At 46.7% G+C, this 20,341-nt stretch overlaps 1 protein-coding gene across 1 annotated transcript; it reads right to left on the bottom strand.

Moving 5' to 3' along the window:
• Nucleotides 1–517: 517 nt before the first annotated feature.
• SMIM24 (small integral membrane protein 24) lies at nucleotides 518–20,116 on the bottom strand. The gene is made up of 5 exons (XM_069217329.1): nucleotides 19,810–20,116; nucleotides 17,780–17,906; nucleotides 16,156–16,179; nucleotides 12,961–13,032; nucleotides 518–2,210 (listed from the first exon to the last, which is right to left on the bottom strand). Exons 1-5 carry the CDS (start codon nucleotides 19,871–19,873, stop codon nucleotides 2,117–2,119), a joined length of 381 nt encoding a protein of 126 aa, XP_069073430.1. The 5' UTR covers nucleotides 19,874–20,116; the 3' UTR covers nucleotides 518–2,116.
• Nucleotides 20,117–20,341: the final 225 nt, after the last annotated feature.

Here is a 20,341-nt window from a genome sequence, read left to right as displayed (position 1 = left end):
TTCATTTATTTGTTTTGCTACTTACAAGGGAACACATGTGTTCCATATGCTGACGTTTTACTGCAGGCTGTGGTGCAGCAGGTTCAAAACACCTGTAACAACCCCCCTACCCCCACTTCTGAGGTCTCCATTAATCTGCTGTGAGGACAACAAGCAGGAAAATCACACTGCAAATAATGTTCTCTGATGGAAGACTGATAAGAGACCGGGTGTACAATGGAGGTCTTTATTGGGGCCAGGCCTGCACTTGAGAATGCATACAAAGGTCCTCCTTCTTTCAGTGAGACACGCACTGATTGGCACATTAGTAGAGTAGATGACTGACCCTGGCACTGTGAATATAGGAATTGTTTTAAAATGCTCCCCAATGACACAAGAAATCCCAAAATAATTCCCTGCCCTTCCTTGATAAGCAGCGATCACAAAGCCCACAATGAAGCTTTACATTCTGGTAGCATGAATAAAGCAGAATGTGAAAACACATGACCCCCGAATCAGGAGGAAACAAACTGAGCCATTCATTCCAGGGTGATTTTATTCGTTGTCACGCATTGGACAGCAACATCACTCACGATTATTTGGAAAATTACCAGAATAGCAAAATGAAGTGAAACATTTTGAGATTTGACATACAATAAAAAGTCTTGATTTATATGATTAGGGAGGTTATTCGTGACTAAATGAATTATAAAAAAAAAGCTCGTCACAATGCTGCACTTAGACCTCAGGTTTCTCTACTTATGGTTTTACCAGGCTTAAACTGCTGCATTTGAAGAGTGGTGCAAGACTATAATATGGATGGGCTCTTTACTATATTGAATGATAGAATGTGGGATCGGGTATAGTGCAGCATTCCAAACTATATGACTTCAAGGCGCGTCCCCTAGACTCCTTTCCTTAGTTGCCATAATTCACTTGCAGCAACCTCAAGTTGGAATAATTGAGGATATTAGAGGCTAAAAGTAGTGCATGGTTGGCTAATCTCACCTGAAAGGTGGCTGACTGTCCAAGCCACACTCTACCTTTAGGGGCAAGGACTTCTGGGGAATCTCCCCATTTGACCATACCCACAAGGATCTAACTCTGAGTTCTAATTATCACCTCCTCAATATTAGACTAGAAGCTTGGAGATGTCTACGACTACTTTTTCCAACCTTAGCATCCACAGAGGAGCCCTTGGTCCAGGGACAACACCTATGTCCTCCTCATTTTACTAACTCTCTCTTTACATGTCTTTCTTGGCCAACCCCACCTCATCCACTCTTGGCAAACCACATGAAAAGGTTCCAAGATGGCTCCAGGTCACTGAGGACATCATGCCAGCACAGCTGCAGGGGTGAAACTTTGAGATTGTTAATCTGACCCTGATTTGAGGATTGAGGTCGTCAGTCTGGAGTTTAGTTGAAACTTTGAGGTGGTCAATATGACCCTGAGTTTAAGGATTGAGGTCATAAGTCTGGTCTTGAGATGAAACTTTGAGGTGGTCAATCTGACCCTAAGCTGAAGGACTGAGGTTGTTGGTCTGGCCTTGAGATGAAAATTTGAGGCGGTCATTCAGCCAGTGGGATGAAATATTAAAGTAATCAAGCTGCCTGTCCATTAATTATTAAAGCGGTCAGTCTGGCTCTGAGAGGACACATGGAAGTGGTCAGCCTCCCCTTGGTGAAACATTGGGGTGGTTAGTTTGCCCCCTAGAGACCATACAAATGTGACTAGTTTGGCCCCGAGATGAAGCATTGATGTGGTCTCTATTGTTGCTTTGAGAGAAAGAACAGAGGTGGTCAGTCTGGCCCTTGGATAATGCATTGGAATGGTCAGCCTGCTACCGATGAGACACATTGCGGGAGACAGACTGGGCCTGAGAGGACACACCGAGGTAGTCAGTCTTCCAATGATCCCCGTAAGATCTAATATTGGTTACACAAGGCTGAAACAAACATATAGAAAATAAGGCACAACCACACCAGCAGTTGGTGCCGCAGACAACAACACAGAATTTTCAGAACAATAATTTGACCCTCCTCCATGAGGGTCAGAGGTCACTGTCAGATGTCAGCTTCCATTTCAACCCAGAATCCCGTAGTTCAGTGGAGGCTTTGAACAGATGAAATTCACTTTACATGGAGGTGATTTTTTCTCCTTCCTCTGCGTTTTCTTCTTTTTGCCACTTGACCTTCTCAGTGGTTTTTTTGTGCTTATCTTCATTGAGACTGGTATGGAGGAAGAAGATGTATCAGATGATGGTGTTTTGATGACATCAATATTGTTCATTTATACAGCACACACCACAAACAGGATTGCCCATGTCACTTAAAAGTGCATGTTGTTACCCAACTGAATAGCAAGCATTTTATTGACCACAGACAGATGAAAGGCTAAGGGTCTGATATAGGGTTTGGCGGGTGGGCTGCTATCTCTTCGGGGGATGGAGGTCACACTACCTTTGCCTTTCTGGCCCAACCGCCACTCAACATATTAGAGAGCCTCGCCATTCATGCCGAGATCGTTGTGCCTCCAGAGGAGGCACATGCGCACCAGCTTCACTGACGGCGCTGAAAGTATGGGGCGCGGCCATCTTGTTTCATGTGGCCACTCAGCAAACTTATATGGCAGATGAAGTCCTGCAAGGGACAACAGACCTCCATCCCTGGGTCCCAAATACTCCTTTTTAAATTACAGTCTCTGTCCATTAGAAGGTTTGGAAATACTACTGTGAAATAACTGTGCGACCACAAGTCCATTAACCCTATTGGAGGATGTGTCGGCCATTGGCTGACACACGGACACTCCTTGGTGCGGGCCATTACCACTGGCCGACACCAGGGAGCGGTTATAACAATTCTCTGGTGATTTGCACTGGAGGATTTGTTTAAAAAAAAAAATTTGAATCCCCTTCGGGGACACAGAAGAGCTTCTGTGTCTCCCTCCGCCCTCCCGCCCGTGGCACGCTGAAGTCACAGTTGTTTTCCCTACCAGAGCAGCAAGCTGCAGGTAAGGCTGCTTTCTACTCCGGTGGGGAAAACAGGCCTAAAAATGCCTCCACAGCTTTCAGAGAGGCCTCGTTTGAAAGAGGAGACTCTCCCCTTTTTTAAAACAAGGTCTTCCTGAAAGGGTTACCTGGCCGTGGATCGTGGCCGTGCTACGATCCACAGCCAGGAAATCCCACTAGACAGCAGTGCTTTACTCTTGTGGGGGGAGAGGGGGGGGGGGGTCGGGCCCTCGTGAAAATGGGCTGACGACCCAACCCATGGGGGCATTTAGAAAAAAATAAATAAGTTGGTTTATCCCTGGGGGGGCACGATAGTACCCCGAGTAGTTACAAATATATATATATTTTTTTTAACTAAATTGACAGGGGGGGTCACCTGTGAGCAGGGCTGACCCCCTGTGGGGGCATTTCTTTTTTTTTTTTTTTTTTAAGATGTGTGTTTACCCTGGGGGCCACGATTCCCCCCTCCCCCAGGGTAACCACACATCTATAAAAATAAAAAAAAGATATTTATAAAGAAAGAGAGAGAGAGGCTCTCTAGAGGGAAATAAATCTCTCTCATGTATATTTTATATACATATGTGTATATATATATATATATATATATATATATATATATATATATATATATATACACTTTTTTGTCCAGTAGAAGGCGTTCTACTGAAACACGCTGACATCTAACTGCAGGACTTTGTGAAACCATTACAAGAAATAAATTTGATGCAATTTAATTTGGCATTGTTGTATACGACTTTGTTCAAATGGTCGGGATTTAACCAATGGGATTGGTGCAGCAGACAGATGGTTATCATTCCAACTGTTGAAGATTATTTTATTATATATATATATATATATATATATATATATATATATATATATATATATATATATATATATATATATATATATATATAGCAAGATCACTTTTGTCAATGCATGCCTGGGAGCTGCGATCGGCCCCTATGGAAACCACACAGACATATAAAAGTGATCGCTCTCACAGCTCACTTCTTTGCCAGTGACATACCTCTGTAACATGTACTCATCACCAGAATAACGCTACACTCCAGGGATTTCTTTCCTCACCAATTTTATTAATTCTCAAAGCAACGCACATACTCCAACCAACGCATTTCGACCCTAGCTTTTAGGCAGCAATAAAAATGTCAAGATAACTCTTGTGATCATGTTCCTGCTAGAGAAAGAGATCGGACTTTTGATGCCATAAAGAAGCACAGCAGGTTTACAAATCTGTATTTTAGTGAATAGCTGAGTGGATTAGTAAAGCCAGTCGTTACTTGCGCTTTAAAACAAATAAAATGTACGTGCGAGGGGGACTATGGAGAGATGAAGGGCACTTTTTCTGGGTGGTAGTGAGGGAATCTGAGGAAGAGGTCATGGGAGTGGGAGTGGGAGCACCAAAAAAGCTTGTCGCACTGGGCTCCACAAGCTGTGATGATGGGTATTTGGTAAGGTGAAGTAATAGTGTGTCTTTTTTGTTTTTTTTCAGTGTCTTTAAAGAACCTGCTGATGAAGAGAAGAAGCGAAGGTAAGGTGACTGACATTTACTGTTGCACACATCACACACACCAGCAATTTTGTGACTATATCTGCCTTCTATGTAGGCTAGTGGTTTAAAGGGACAGTTTAGCCAGTAGCAGGGATAGTGTCTCGTTGGATGACTGCTGCTCAATCCCTAACTTGGGTTATGGAGGACACCTCTGAGGCAGAATCAGAGACTGAGACAGCATCTGAGGCATAGGACAATGGCGCAGACTCTGAGTGATTTTTCAGGCTGAGGGGTCCCATCCGAAAACTCCTCTTCCTGTGATTCTGAGGGAGACGATGAGGACCGTCGTGCTGTTTCTTCACAAGCAACGTCTGTGCAGGGGGACAGCAGTGTGTTAGCCCAACCCAGAGAGCTGGTGCGTGCGGCGGCAAGCACAGAGTGCTCTCTCTTAGCAGCTCCCCAATTCAGTTCAGCCCCAAATTCCTAATTTTACTGGTGACGCTGGATGTGAAGTAGATACAGCCAACTTTTTGCCAATTGACTGTGTCCATCTTTTTTTGGATGTTGACTTTCTTCAGCAAATTGTGTGTGCTGAAGAATTTCTGAGGGTGTGTGGAGGCACTCTAGGGCCCCATTCTAGGGCACTCCAGTGGACTCCCACTTCGCTGGCAGAGTTGAAGAAATCTTTGGGCCTTACGCTCAAAATGGGGTTAGCGCAGAAACCCACCTTGCAGTCCTACTGGACGACTCGCACAGTTTGGGCAACCCCCATCTTTGCACAGGGCCACGACAGGGAAGGGCCCAAATAGCGTTGTGCAGACATCAAAATTACCTAACACAAAACAACCTGTTTTTGCAAGGCGGGCACCTGCATTTTTGGTCATGACTTTAGTGGCCATATAGTGAAACCTACCAAACCCAGACATTTCTGAAAACTAGTTGCCCGGGGGAGTCCAAAGAGGTGTGGCTTGTGTGGATTTCCCAAAGCTTCTTTCTTATGCAGAATACCCTGCAAAGGTGAAACATTGAATAAAATCTATATATTTCCTTGCATTTCTGTCACACCAACTACAAGAATATGCAGGGATCTACAAAATTCCTACCACCCAGCGTTTCCTCACTTGTCCTGATAAAAAGGCTTACCCCACTTGTGTGCCTCTGCCTGGTGCCTGCGTCAGGAACGGATCACCCCGGGGTCAACGGTAGCCCTCATGTAAGGACCACCACTGACCGTTGTGTGATCCATTCCTGTCACGGGCACTAAGCCCAGGCACACCAGTAGGGTAACGTTTTTATCAGGACAAGTTGGGGAATGCTGAGTGGGAAGCAGTTTGTGGATCCCTAAGTATTCCTGTAGTTTACGTCGCAGAAATGCAAGGACAAATGGTGCTTTTATCCAACATTTTACCTCTGCAGGGCATTCTGGGGGAAAAAACATTGAGGAATTCTCACAAGCGATACCTCCCTGGACTCCACTTGATGTCTACTTTTCATAAATGTCGGAGTTTGATAGGTTTCCCTAAGTGGTTTTCGGTCCCAGGACTAATTAGTACACTCACCTTAGTTATCATTATCGCCACAATACGTTTTGGATCTTCCCTGTCGCGGGCACTGGGCCTACCAACACAAGTGAGGTACCATCTTTATTGGGAGACTTGGGGCAACGCTGGGTGGGAGGAAGTTTGTGGCTCCAGTAAGATTCCAGAACTTTCCATCGCCAAAATGTGCGGGAAAAGTTTTTTTAGCCAAATGTTGAGGTTTGCAAAGGAGTCTGGGAAACAAACTCCGGCAAGAGCCCCACAAGTCACCCCATTCTGGATTCCCCTAGGTGCCTAGTTTTAAAAAAATGTATAGGTTTGGTAGGTTTCCCTGTGTGCCAGCTAAACAAGAGCCCAAAGTCCACATCTGGCAACTTTGCAAAAAAAAAAAAAAATGCATCAGTTTTCATGGGAAAAATGTGATGTGTCCATGTTGTGTTTTGGGGCATTTCCTGTTGAGGGCACTAGGCCTACCCACACAAGTGAGGTACCATCTTTATCGGGAGACTTGGGGGAATGGTGGGTGGAAGGAAGTTTGTGGCTCCCCTCAGATTCCAGAAGTTTGCATCGCTGAAATGTGAGGAAAATTTGTTGGGATGGGATGATATATTTACTTTCCAGTTGTCGCAATTTGAGAGTCCTATCACCCCCATGTTCATCTTTATTTATTTGTGCCAGACAAAAAAAAAAGATATTTTCCAACCTCTCATGTGTTGTGTCATATAGGGCCTGATTCTGATTCTGGCGGGCGGCGGAGGCCGCCCGCCAGAATTCCGCCCTCCAAAATACCACGCCGCGGTCAAAAGACCGCGGCGGGTATTTCAAGTTTTCCCCTGGGCTGGCGGGCGGCCGCCAAAAGGCCGCCCGCCAGCCCAGGGGAAAACGACCTTCCCACGAGGATGCCGGCTCGTAATCGAGCCGGCGGAGTGGGAAGGTGCGACGGGTGCATTTGCACCCGTCGCGTATTTCACTGTCTGCCAAGCAGACAGTGAAATACTTGTAGGGGCCCTCTTACGGGGGCCCCTGCAGTGCCCATGCCATTGGCATGGGCACTGCAGGGGCCCCCAGGGGCCCCGCGACTCCCCCTCCCGCCATCCGGTTCCCGGCGGGAGAACCGCCAGGAACTGGATGGCGGGAGGGGGAGTCGGAATCCCCAAGCCGGCGCAGCAAGCTGCGCCGGCTTGGAGGATTCCTGGGGGCAGCGGGAAACCGGCGGGAGACCGCCGGTTTCCCTTTACTGACCGCGGCTAAGCCGCCGCGGTCAGAATGCCCCGCGGGGCACCGCCGGCCTGTCGGCGGTGCCACCGCGTCCCGCGGCCCTGGCGGAGGAAATCCGCCAGGGTCGTAATGACCCCCATAGTGTCTTGCAACAGCAGAACTCTGATCTTTATGTTGTATCGCTCTTACATGTTCGAGTAATCTTTTCTTTAAAGGACAGATAGCGCTGCCTATGTACTGTAAGCCACATTCAATCAAGTAAACCACATACTGACTGTCACAAGACACTATATGACACAACACGAGAGGGTGGAAAAGTATCTGTTTTTTTGTCTGCCACAAATAAAGAAAGATGAACATGGGGGTGATAGGACTCTCAAATTGCGACAACTGGAAAGTAAATCTGTCATCTGATTGCACACAAAGACACCTTATGGACTAAACATGGATGTGGATTTTTTTCTCCAGTTTTAAAATTGAAGAAGTCTTTAGTTTGGACACAATTGAGGAGGTATACCAAGCAATATATGTTAGATGTTATTTCGAAGGTCAAATATATGAGTTTCAATAGCTAGGAAGTTGAACATTCTTTTAAGAAAAGTGAAAACTGAATTTAAAGGATTGCAATCCAGATTTGGTCATTATTATCCAAATATCAATAGTAAAAAGTATTCTATATATATATGAACTCCAGTAGTGAATTGCACTAGGAAAAGAAAGAAGAATGGAAAATGTGATGAGGTGATTATTATAGATGTATATGATAAATCATGGATTGTGAGCACTGAGCTCAAAATGTGAGGGTTCATTTTAAATTATATAAATTCTTGTGAGAATGATTGACTAGCACTTAGCTGTAATTACTCAAGAAAATCCTCCATATTAATGACACTTGCATGTAGTGGAATATATAAACTATATATAAATTACATTTTGCCATCATTAGTGGATTATGAATTTATGTTTGTTTTACTCTGCACATATTCAGTTTAACACTACAACATCCAGAAAGCGTCAATGTCAGCAGTGTGGAGTGATTGCATGTAAGGGAAAAGAAAGAGGGACTCACTCTCTGTCAGCAAGACTCTATATGAGTAGAAACACGTTGGTGGCTGTTAAACTTCAAATAAAGGCGCTATTTTTGGACTTTGTGGAGTGTGGTGAATACTTTTTGGAATTACTATATATATATATATATATATATATCCATTCCTTTTCAGTTACTAACCCCTCAGCACTTTTCTTTCACCCTCAGTAATTAATCTCTCACCTGGAGAGCTCTTTTCTTCCTCCATCCATGATTAACCTTTCACCTGTGCGGCTCCTTCCTGTCGTCTTTGGGGCTTTCCCTCCCACCTGTTGCAGCTCTTTTCTTTCCACTTTGGTGATTACTCTTTCACCTGGACAACTCTTTTGTTTACCCTTCTCCCACAACCTCTCACCTGGACAGCTCTTTCCTCTCCCCTTCGGTTATTAACCTTTCACCTGGGCAGCTCTTTCCTCTCCCCTTCTGGTATTAACCTTCCACCTGGGCAGCTCTTTCCTCTCCCCTTCTGGTATTAACCTTCCACCTGGGCAGCTCTTTCCTCTCCCCTTCTGGTATTAACCTTCCACCTGGGCAGCTCTTTCCTCTCCCCTTCTGGTTATTAACCTTTCACCTGGGCAGCTCTTTCCTCTCCCCTTCTGGTATTAACCTTCCACCTGGGCAGCTCTTTCCTCTCCCCTTCTGGTTATTAACCTTTCACCTGGGCAGCTCTTTCCTCTCCCCTTCTGGTTATTAACCTTTCACCTGGGCAGCTCTTTCCTCTCCCCTTCTGGTTATTAACCTTTCACCTGGGCAGCTCTTTCCTCTCCCCTTCTGGTATTAACCTTCCACCTGGGCAGCTCTTTCCTCTCCCCTTCTGGTTATTAACCTTTCACCTGGGCAGCTCTTTCCTCTCCCCTTCTGGTTATTAACCTTTCACCTGGGCAGCTCTTTCCTCTCCCCTTCTGGTATTAACCTTTCACCTGGGCAGCTCTTTCCTCTCCCCTTCTGGTATTAACTTTCCACCTGGGCAGCTCTTTCCTCTCCCCTTCTGGTTATTAACCTTTCACCTGGGCAGCTCTTTCCTCTCCCCTTCTTGTATTAACCTTCCACCTGGGCAGCTCCTCCCTCTCCCTGTCGGTCATTAGCATCTCACCTGGGCAGCTCTTTCCTCTCCCCTTCTGGTATTAACCTTTCACCTGGGCAGCTCTTTCCTCTCCCCTTCGGTTATTAACCTTTCACCTGGGCAGCTCTTTCCTCTCCCCTTCTGGTATTAACCTTCCACCTGGGCAGCTCTTTCCTCTCCCCTTCTGGTATTAACCTTCCACCTGGGCAGCTCTTTCCTCTCCCCTTCTGGTTATTAACCTTTCACCTGGGCAGCTCTTTCCTCTCCCCTTCTGGTATTAACCTTCCACCTGGGCAGCTCTTTCCTCTCCCCTTCTGGTTATTAACCTTTCACCTGGGCAGCTCTTTCCTCTCCCCTTCTGGTTATTAACCTTTCACCTGGGCAGCTCTTTCCTCTCCCCTTCTGGTTATTAACCTTTCACCTGGGCAGCTCTTTCCTCTCCCCTTCTGGTATTAACCTTTCACCTGGGCAGCTCTTTCCTCTCCCCTTCTGGTATTAACTTTCCACCTGGGCAGCTCTTTCCTCTCCCCTTCTGGTTATTAACCTTTCACCTGGGCAGCTCTTTCCTCTCCCCTTCTTGTATTAACCTTCCACCTGGGCAGCTCCTCCCTCTCCCTGTCGGTCATTAGCATCTCACCTGGGCAGCTCTTTCCTCTCCCCTTCTGGTATTAACCTTCCACCTGGGCAGCTCTTTCCTCTCCCCTTCTGGTTATTAACCTTCCACCTGGGCAGCTCTTTCCTCTCCCCTTCTGGTATTAACCTTCCACCTGGGCAGCTCCTCCCTCTCCCCTTCGGTTATTAACCTCTCACCTGGGCAGCTCTTTCCTCTCCCCTTCTGGTTATTAACCTTTCACCTGGGCAGCTCTTTCCTCTCCCCTTCTGGTTATTAACCTTCCACCTGGGCAGCTCTTTCCTCTCCCCTTCTGGTATTAACCTTTCACCTGGGCAGCTCTTTCCTCTCCCCTTCTGGTATTAACCTTTCACCTGGGCAGCTCTTTCCTCTCCCCTTCTGGTATTAACCTTTCACCTGGGCAGCTCTTTCCTCTCCCCTTCTGGTTATTAACCTTTCACCTGGGCAGCTCTTTCCTCTCCCCTTCTGGTATTAACCTTCCACCTGGGCAGCTCTTTCCTCTCCCCTTCTGGTTATTAACCTTTCACCTGGGCAGCTCTTTCCTCTCCGCTTCTGGTTATTAACCTTTCACCTGGGCAGCTCTTTCCTCTCCCCTTCTGGTTATTAACCTTTCACCTGGGCAGCTCTTTCCTCTCCCCTTCTGGTATTAACCTTTCACCTGGGCAGCTCTTTCCTCTCCCCTTCTGGTATTAACTTTCCACCTGGGCAGCTCTTTCCTCTCCCCTTCTGGTTATTAACCTTTCACCTGGGCAGCTCTTTCCTCTCCCCTTCTTGTATTAACCTTCCACCTGGGCAGCTCCTCCCTCTCCCTGTCGGTCATTAGCATCTCACCTGGGCAGCTCTTTCCTCTCGCCTTCTGGTATTAACCTTCCACCTGGGCAGCTCTTTCCTCTCCCCTTCTGGTTATTAACCTTCCACCTGGGCAGCTCTTTCCTCTCCCCTTCTGGTATTAACCTTCCACCTGGGCAGCTCCTCCCTCTCCCCTTCGGTTATTAACCTCTCACCTGGGCAGCTCTTTCCTCTCCCCTTCTGGTTATTAACCTTTCACCTGGGCAGCTCTTTCCTCTCCCCTTCTGGTTATTAACCTTCCACCTGGGCAGCTCTTTCCTCTCCCCTTCTGGTATTAACCTTTCACCTGGGCAGCTCTTTCCTCTCCCCTTCTGGTATTAACCTTTCACCTGGGCAGCTCTTTCCTCTCCCCTTCTGGTTATTAACCTTTCACCTGGGCAGCTCTTTCCTCTCCCCTTCTGGTATTAACCTTTCACCTGGGCAGCTCTTTCCTCTCCCCTTCTGGTTATTAACCTTTCACCTGGGCAGCTCTTTCCTCTCCCCTTCTGGTTATTAACCTCTCACCTGGGCAGCTCTTTCCTCTCCCCTTCGGTTATTAACCTTTCACCTGGGCAGCTCTTTCCTCTCCCCTTCTGGTTATTAACCTCTCACCTGGGAGCTCTTTCCTCTCCCCTTCTGGTATTAACCTTTCACCTGGGCAGCTCTTTCCTCTCCCCTTCTGGTTATTAACCTTTCACCTGGGCAGCTCTTTCCTCTCCCCTTCTGGTATTAACCTTTCACCTGGGCAGCTCTTTCCTCTCCCCTTCTGGTTATTAACCTCTCACCTGGGCAGCTCTTTCCTCTCCCCTTCTGGTATTAACCTTTCACCTGGGCAGCTCTTTCCTCTCCCCTTCTGGTTATTAACCTCTCACCTGGGCAGCTCTTTCCTCTCCCCTTCTGGTATTAACCTTTCACCTGGGCAGCTCTTTCCTCTCCCCTTCTGGTTATTAACCTTTCACCTGGGCAGCTCTTTCCTCTCCCCTTCGGTTATTAACCTTTCACCTGGGCAGCTCTTTCCTCTCCCCTTCTGGTTATTAACCTTTCACCTGGGCAGCTCTTTCCTCTCCCCTTCTGGTTATTAACCTCTCACCTGGGCAGCTCTTTCCTCTCCCCTTCGGTTATTAACCTTTCACCTGGGCAGCTCTTTCCTCTCCCCTTCTGGTTATTAACCTCTCACCTGGGAGCTCTTTCCTCTCCCCTTCTGGTTATTAACCTTTCACCTGGGCAGCTCTTTCCTCTCCCCTTCTGGTTATTAACCTCTCACCTGGGAGCTCTTTCCTCTCCCCTTCTGGTTATTAACCTTTCACCTGGGCAGCTCTTTCCTCTCCCCTTCTGGTTATTAACCTCTCACCTGGGCAGCTCTTTCCTCTCCCCTTCTGGTTATTAACCTTTCACCTGGGCAGCTCTTTCCTCTCCCCTTCTGGTTATTAACCTTTCACCTGGGCAGCTCTTTCCTCTCCCCTTCTGGTTATTAACCTTTCACCTGGGCAGCTCTTTCCTCTCCCCTTCTGGTTATTAACCTTTCACCTGGGCAGCTCCTCCCTCTCCCCTTCTGGTTATTAACCTTTCACCTGGGCAGCTCTTTCCTCTCCCCTTCTGGTTATTAACCTTCCACCTGGGCAGCTCTTTCCTCTCCCCTTCTGGTTATTAACCTTTCACCTGGGCAGCTCCTCCCTCTCCCCTTCTGGTTATTAACCTTTCACCTGGGCAGCTCCTCCCTCTCCCTGTCGGTCATTAGCATCTCACCTGGGCAGCTCTTTCCTCTCCCCTTCTGGTATTAACCTTCCACCTGGGCAGCTCTTTCCTCTCCCCTTCTGGTTATTAACCTTCCACCTGGGCAGCTCTTTCCTCTCCCCTTCTGGTATTAACCTTCCACCTGGGCAGCTCCTCCCTCTCCCCTTCGGTTATTAACCTTTCACCTGGGCAGCTCCTCCCTCTCCCCTTCGGTTATTAACCTCTCACCTGGGCAGCTCTTTCCTCTCCCCTTCTGGTTATTAACCTTTCACCTGGGCAGCTCCTCCCTCTCCCCTTCTGGTTATTAACCTTTCACCTGGGCAGCTCCTCCCTCTCCCTGTCGGTCATTAGCATCTCACCTGGACAGCTCTTTCCTCTCCCCGTCTTCTCCCAGGTCCATCGCGGGGTTGTCGTAGGGGTTCACTGCCAGCCTGGGGGAAGTAAGATATGGGTCTTAGAACTCAAACCATCAGTGATCCACCGACCTCCGAGCCACAGACCTGAAGCCGCCCTCCCAGCAGCACCTGGCAGCGGCTTACTCGGCCAGAGAGAACTGCTTACATTTTGGGCATTGAGAGGTCAAGAGGAGGTCACAGTTTTTCAGAATGTTACTCTCCTCTCTGTGGTTACCAATATCCAGGGCCTTCATATGGCAATTAAAGACAAAACTATGAAACAGTGTTTGCTCAATTATGCGGCAAAGGGATCCACACATCATGTCCGGTGACATATAAATATCTCAGGGGTTCAGTGTGGAGACATCAAAGGCGGTGCATCATGGTTGCCAATCATAAGCCTTACAACCAAGGGAGAACAGAAAAAAAAAAATACCCCCCCCCCCCCCCGCCTCACTTTGACCCATATATAGCAGTTAATGTGCGAGTAAAGTGTGCACCCTAATCCTTCCTATAAAGGGCAATTGCAGCTGTACCCCTGGGGAAATGTGCAAAAATATGTGGAAAAGTATTATTATTATTGCATGATTTTAAAGGAAATTGGCACAAAACTACAAATTTACCAGCATTGACTTCATTCTGTCATTCATCCATTCCGTCTTCTTTCTCTTTTTATGCCTCTTCCCTTTCCGCTTTCTATCATTTTTCTTTTGTTTTTATGTGTGCTTCATTCTTTCTTTCCAACGTTCTCTCCTCCTGTTTGTGCTTCTCTCATTCCACCTGTCCTTTTTCTGTCCTTTACTTTTATCTCGCCCCGTCACTCCTTTCCTCCATCTTTGCATCTTATCTTTTTGTATTCCTGCCATTATTTAATTATTTCTTTCTCTGCTTTCCTTCAATCACCTATTTTTAAACTCGCGCTTCTTCTTTGGTATTCTTTATTTCATTATAGTTTTCTGCTTTCCATTTTCTCTTCTTCCATTTTTCTTTTATTTCTGTTCCGTCCTTTTCATTTCGAACCTTCATGCTTTTTCTTTCCTCCTTTTTTCTTCTTTTACATTTTTTCTTTTTGTGTGTTCTTTTGCTCCCTCCCTCATCCCCTCATGCTTCCTTTTTTGTTTCTTTTTTCATGATTTTCATTTCACTTTCTTTCCTTTGTGCTGTCTCCCTCCATTTGCCGATACATAATTTTTTCTTTGCCATTCCCATATATTTTTTCTTTCTCTCTGCAACCTTTTAGGTCGCTTTTCGTTTTTCTGTTAGTCCTCCTCCCACAGCTATGTTAATATTTTAGCTTATTCTTGCTGAACTACCTGCAGTTCAGTGGACGTGATATATCTGACAGTCGATGTTGTGGACTTGATATGGTGACAAGCACCCTCTTGTGAATTAAATATATTTGGGGGGAGTGGAAATGAACAGCCAATGTGAGCACTAGGGTGGAAGGAGGGGCCAGCAGTAGGCACCCGAGTTCTTCTTTGGGAGGGGGTGTCTAAGGGGGCGGGTCCTCTAGTTTCCACTCTCCAGCCCAGTATACGATGGGACCAACAGAACAGGTTATAAATATGAGCTGGATGTCCTGAAACTATTGAAAAGTTGTAGAACTTAGGAGCAGGGTTTGCAAGACTTGAACGATTTTCACCAGTCCTTGACCATCCTCTGTGCATCTGAAGGTTTTTGTACCACCTCACCTTGGCCTCTAGCCCTGTGCCTTGCAATTGTAACTCGAAATATCCCCCAAGACGCTGGCAAGACTATGAAAGATGAGAATATTGGGTTTAGTCTTGAAGGGTGGGCCCTGGAAGCCCACACTGATAATTTCGAGTGGAATCATGTGATATTACTCCATAAGGGAATGCCAGCCAATCATGTGATTGCTGGCAGCACAGGTGACATGTGCTTTAGAAGCTGGCTCAACAGGCCTGTGTTCCAGCCATGTGCCCCTTGTGTGACTCTTTCTGTCCCCAAGACACAATTTCCCCTCATTCCTTATTCTCTTCCTTTCAGGACATGTACCTGACCCTGAGGAGTTTAGATGGCGGAGGCCTCTCATACAGAGACTACAGCTCAGGTGGCACAAGGGGAACCTCTGTCATGGCAGCTGTCCCTGGCTGGGCGGGTGCAGCAGCTGTCAATCATTTCCAGCCTAGAGCTTTCCACAAATCAGGGCCCACATTTATACTTTTTTTGCACCACATTACCGTCATTTTTTGACGCAAACTTACAAAATATAATTGTATTTTGTAAGTTTGCACTGCTTTTGCGTCAAGAAATGACGCAAATGCGGCACTACAAAAGTATAAATATGGGCCCAAACGGCTTTGCTTTGGTGAGGTTATGGCATCCAATCCCTTCTCCTGTGCAATTATGTTTCTAAGAACACACTATGCTGGTTTATAAGAACCATCACTTGCACAGTTTCTTGGGGCTTGATCAGATATTTAGAGGAATTAATTCAAATCACTCTTGGTGCAAAACCCTGTCTACTATTGCTTGTTTCTCATCAAGAAAGGTCAATTAACAAATAGTTGTTTTCTATCGAGAGATGTTTAACACATTATTTTATTTTTTGAACATATTATTTATTTATGCATTTATTTTGTGAATAACCTTTCATTAAGTAAGTTACATCGTGCGCCCTGTTTCTCTGCCTGTTTCTGTAGGTACGCGTTCCCACTAGCACCACCGCCTCTGCTCGGTTTCCAACATGTTTGGCATTCTTAAGAGTGTAAAGACTAAACAAGCCTTGTTTCGACTCCAGTGCGGCTTCCTCAAGGCTTCTGAACATGTCAAGCAAAGGCCTGGGAGAGGCAGCAAGAGTGTCTCCCTCACCAACATTTATAAAGCCACTTTTTCTATTAAAGACTGCATTGATTCCAGTTAGTGATTGGGACTCAATCTGTACTTCCATAAAAACTGGTTTAATACTAACATAATTTACAATACACAATTAGGAAGCAGTTCTCTACATCTCATTGATACCTCCTTAGTTAAAAACCCTATCACCACTCAAGGTGCCACCCGAATGGGTCGCTTGTCGGAGAAGGCCTGCTGTAGCGAGGCACAGATACCGCCGTCCACTACATCGACGAAATCAGTGAAAAAAGCGATCACAAAATGTAAAGTTTATACAAAGGCTCTGGGGAGGTGAGATCTTACCTGGAGGAAATGGGGTCTTCATGCCTGGAGAGGAAGAAGAAAGAGAATTGTGTTAGGACGCGGGAGACGTCTGCGACATCACCGTAGAGCAATCATTATATCCGCAATTGACTAAACCCACCCACAGAACATCTGGTTTTAGTGGGAATGAATTTAAGTCCAATAAATTATGCAAAAATGTTAGTTTTAATTTGAATGCACACGTTTGCAAACTCTTCAAAAAGGACAAGTGTTGCAATTTGAAATATCCGCGAACCTCTTCATCCCTTAGATAACTATTCTTACGCAAAACTACTCATATATAAATATGGAAACCGCGACTACTCTTAGGGTTGCAAAAAATTCTATCGGTATACACTTGCTCATAGGGTAGTTTTACAAAACAATTGCTGTTACATAAACATGATTAGTGGATTTGTATCTTTGAATTGTGCAAATGTGCAAAGTGACCAAAATCTGAATGCTTTGAATATACTAGTGCTAGGATGCGTAGGGGCGGAGATGAAACGTCACAATTTCCTGTTGTATGCAAACTAAGGAGGGTGAGTGCACTTTGCACAAAGGTTCCACATCCCTGATCCACAAACACATTTCCTTCACCACCTCTGCACCCAGGTGTGCTTGGATACGTGTGGCCATGAAACTGCACTGCCCAGAGAGGGATTACAATGCATGACAATACCCACTTAAACCATTTTAGAAATCCCCAGGACAGGCACTTCAAGGCCCAGACAAATCACATTCATCATAAACACAGAACAAACAAAAACTGCAACTGAACTACACACAACATAAACTACGAACCAGAGATACAAACACACCATCCACAGCCAAACCACATTCTATACAATCATATATTATGCACATAGACACAGGACACACAAGCGGACTGTGACCACCTGGAGACACTTACACATGAACGTATGTCACACGTGTGCCACAAAAACAGACTCACATACAGCACAAACACTTCAAAGTACAATAAACACACTACAAACTGAATACACACACACACACAAAGACATGCACAGAAACCACACACTGGCAGCGTACACACCAGAAAACCCCAGACATACACAACACAAACCAAATATAAATTAATAACACGGAATACACGTACACAAGAGCACTACAAACCCACTGGAGACACTCACACATGAATGTATGCCACGTGTGCCACAAAAACAGATTCACATACAACACAAATACTTCAAACTACAATAAATACACGCACACCGCAAACTGACTACAACTACACATGGTGACATGCACACAAACCACACACTGGCAGCGTACACACCACAACCATCCCAAAAACACACAATACAAACCAAATAGAAGGACATACTGGTACTCACAGATGCAAGAACACATATATCACTGACACAGACAGATGTACACAGTCTGGAAATACACACTGATGGAGAGAAATATACATGGCATACAGCTCAGGCTCACATACACACCTCATAAAAACAGCAAGCACATACACCTCGCACCAGGCACAAAAAGCCCAATCTGAGATCAAGTCCCTGGACTGCACCTCAGGTGTCACCTCCTCCGGGGAGGCCTTACCAATCGATAGCCGATCACGCTGATTGGTGATGGATGCCCGAGGACCTACCTCTTCTTTTTACACCAGAGCCTGTTGACGATCATCAGCACGAAGACGATGAAGAGGAAGACCACCACGGCCGTCAGGCCCACCAGCCACGGCTGTAGGACCCTCGTGGTACCAGTGGCTCTGTTGGCTGCGTGGATACAAAACACAAACGTAAAGTGAGGTCACAGATGAGGACCCTACCAAAGACTGACTGTCCTACAAGGCAATATCCAACCTCTTAAGGACTGTTGCACCTTTGGTGTTTGACCAAAGGTCTTGAAATAGTGGTCCACCGGCAGCCCTCCACGCGACTGAGGCATCAGATGCGTGGTAACTCGTTGCAGGCCATGGAGGGCTTGCGTCATCCCCAGCAAAATGTAGGGAAAAGTATCAAGGCGGTCCACATAGCTTTTGGGAGATACTGGCCCATAGTGCAACATCTACTTTGTGTTCACAATATTTCTGGGTAACCCACATTTTGGAAGATAGGGCCATTGCGGTACATGGAACTACCATCTAATGCACAGGATCACACAGAAGGCGTATGTGAGAAGCCAAGATTATCAACTTGTAAAATGAATCCGTTTAGGCAACTTTCTCTCTCATTTGGAAGCTGGATCGAGACCGCAATCTTGACTTGCACATCAGAAAAAAAAAAACCCACAAACTGCCGGATTCCACCTTAATTTATTTCAAGAAAACATTTGAAAACTTTTCATGTCACGTTTCATGTCACGTGTTGGGTATGGAAACACTCTACTGACTCGATTACCAGAATCCACTTTATGCCCATCACAACCATCGAGGCTGATCACTGGCGAAAGAAAATTTGACAAAATAACAGCTGAGCTCGAATCGCTAAAATGCCTTACTCTTGAATATTACTCCACATACAAGACTGAGGCCCAGATTTACCTAATAGTCACGCAGCGCAGTGAAGCAGCGAAAAATGCTGCGTTGCGTGACAGTGCCAAGAGAGAAGGCTCTCTCCTCCCGTCTCGTAGCACCGGTGCTGGTTTCAGCTGCCCTGCGCCACGCACACAGCTTTGCGCCCCAGTGAAAGTTTGTGTGCGTGAGGCTAGCAAAGGTTTTGTACTGGAAGAGTACCCCTGCTGTACAAGATACTATGATAGACAACTTTCAAAACTGTTCTCATGCTGTATGTGTGCGGCACAGTGCAACACGCATGCAAAGTCGGAAAAGGAAGGAGAAATTAAAATATTTCTCCTTTTAACGCCTGCTTTTAAAAAGCGTTAACTTTTGGTGCAAAACCCTGTCTACTATTGTTTGTAGATAGGGTTTTGCGTCAAAAGGTATGGGTGGTTGCATGGGAACGCCAATATACCACCCATGTAATGTCCCTCTTGGCGCTAAGTAATGCAAAGTAGTGCTTTGTGTTACTTTTAGGGCACTTTCCAGCGCAAAACAAGTTTTGCACTGAAAGTAAATTAGAAAAAAAACATTTTGTGCTGGTTAAGATCACATTTGTGATGCTATCCCAGCACAAAATGTTTGTCAGTCTCCCACTGAATGTCTCACCTATAAGACCTCGTATTTCAATTCACTTCTACCCGGCAGACCAGGCATGGCTTGAAAGGTTGGTGCCCCCGATAGGCCTGCAGTCAGACTCCTGACTCAGCCCCACTCTCCCGGCTCCCCCTTCTCCATTTCTCAAGACTCCCAATGCTAGATGTCCTCTCCTTTCTTGTCCACATCTCCCTCTCTCTGCCCTGCCTCTTTCTCACCAGGTGTATCTTACTTGACCCGTCTCTCTCCCCCCACCCCCTTCCTTTTCATCTCCATTCTGCCTTCCTTCCTCCTTTGGCTCATGCCATGTGCTGCTGAGGTCAGGCACTCAAAGCTCGGCTCGTTTTTGGATGAAGGACCCTCTCGGGCCGAGATGCCCTCAGTGGTTCTCCCAGCTCTACTCCCTCTAATGTCCCCATAGCTCCCAAAGGCGGACGCCTCCCAGCTGGGCGCTCTAGATCTTAGCTAAGTTCTCGAACACTCGCCCCACTTCATGCCACCCCTGCGGGTGAGCCGTCACCTACCCTGCTGCGCCTCTGCGGAGGCGAGGAGCACCAGGGCCATCAGGATGGGGTAAGAGGAAGCCATGGTGCCCGCCGGATGCCGCCTGCTTCTCAGGATGTCCCGGTGCCAGTGCCAGAGCGGCGAGAGCTGCCCAGAGTTGCTGAGCGCGCAGGTGACTCCGGGGCGAAGCACTGGACCCTGCACCACAGGGCACCGAGCGAGATACCCAGGGCCCCACCTGTTATCGACCAGTGTGGTCTGTTCCGTGGAAGACAGAAATCTGCCTGGACTGTCCTTGGCTCTTTTATGGCACCAAGGAGGGCAAAATCCAGTGGCGCTAAGGCGAGTCATGGCAACGAAATCCAGTTAACTCTTTGAAAACCAGAGCCCTGGGAGCAGTGAGAGGAAGGAAGCTCTGCCCAGCCAGCACTGGAAGGAATTACGGCCCAGCCAGTACTGGATGGAAGCACAGGCCCAGGCAGTACTGGAAGGAAGCACAGGCCCAGGCAGCACTGGAAGGAAGCTCTGCCCAGCAAACACTGGATGGAAGCA

The sequence above is a fragment of the Pleurodeles waltl genome, chromosome 12, assembly GCF_031143425.1.
Source record: "Pleurodeles waltl isolate 20211129_DDA chromosome 12, aPleWal1.hap1.20221129, whole genome shotgun sequence".
NCBI classification, from domain to species: Eukaryota; Metazoa; Chordata; class Amphibia; order Caudata; family Salamandridae; genus Pleurodeles; species Pleurodeles waltl.
Note: the sequence above shows the minus strand (reverse complement) of the source record. Positions and strands in the feature narration are given on the sequence as shown.

Coding starts and splice junctions, on each gene's coding strand:
- SMIM24 (XM_069217329.1), bottom strand. CDS start 19,873: ATGGCTTCCTCTTACCCCATCCTGATGGCCCTGGTGCTCCTCGCCTCC. Junction 16,180..17,779: donor CTCTGGTGTAAAAAGAAGAG/GTAGGTCCTCGG, acceptor CTTCCTCTCCAG/GCATGAAGACCCCATTTCCT. Junction 13,033..16,155: donor GAAGACCCCATTTCCTCCAG/GTAAGATCTCAC, acceptor TACTTCCCCCAG/GCTGGCAGTGAACCCCTACG.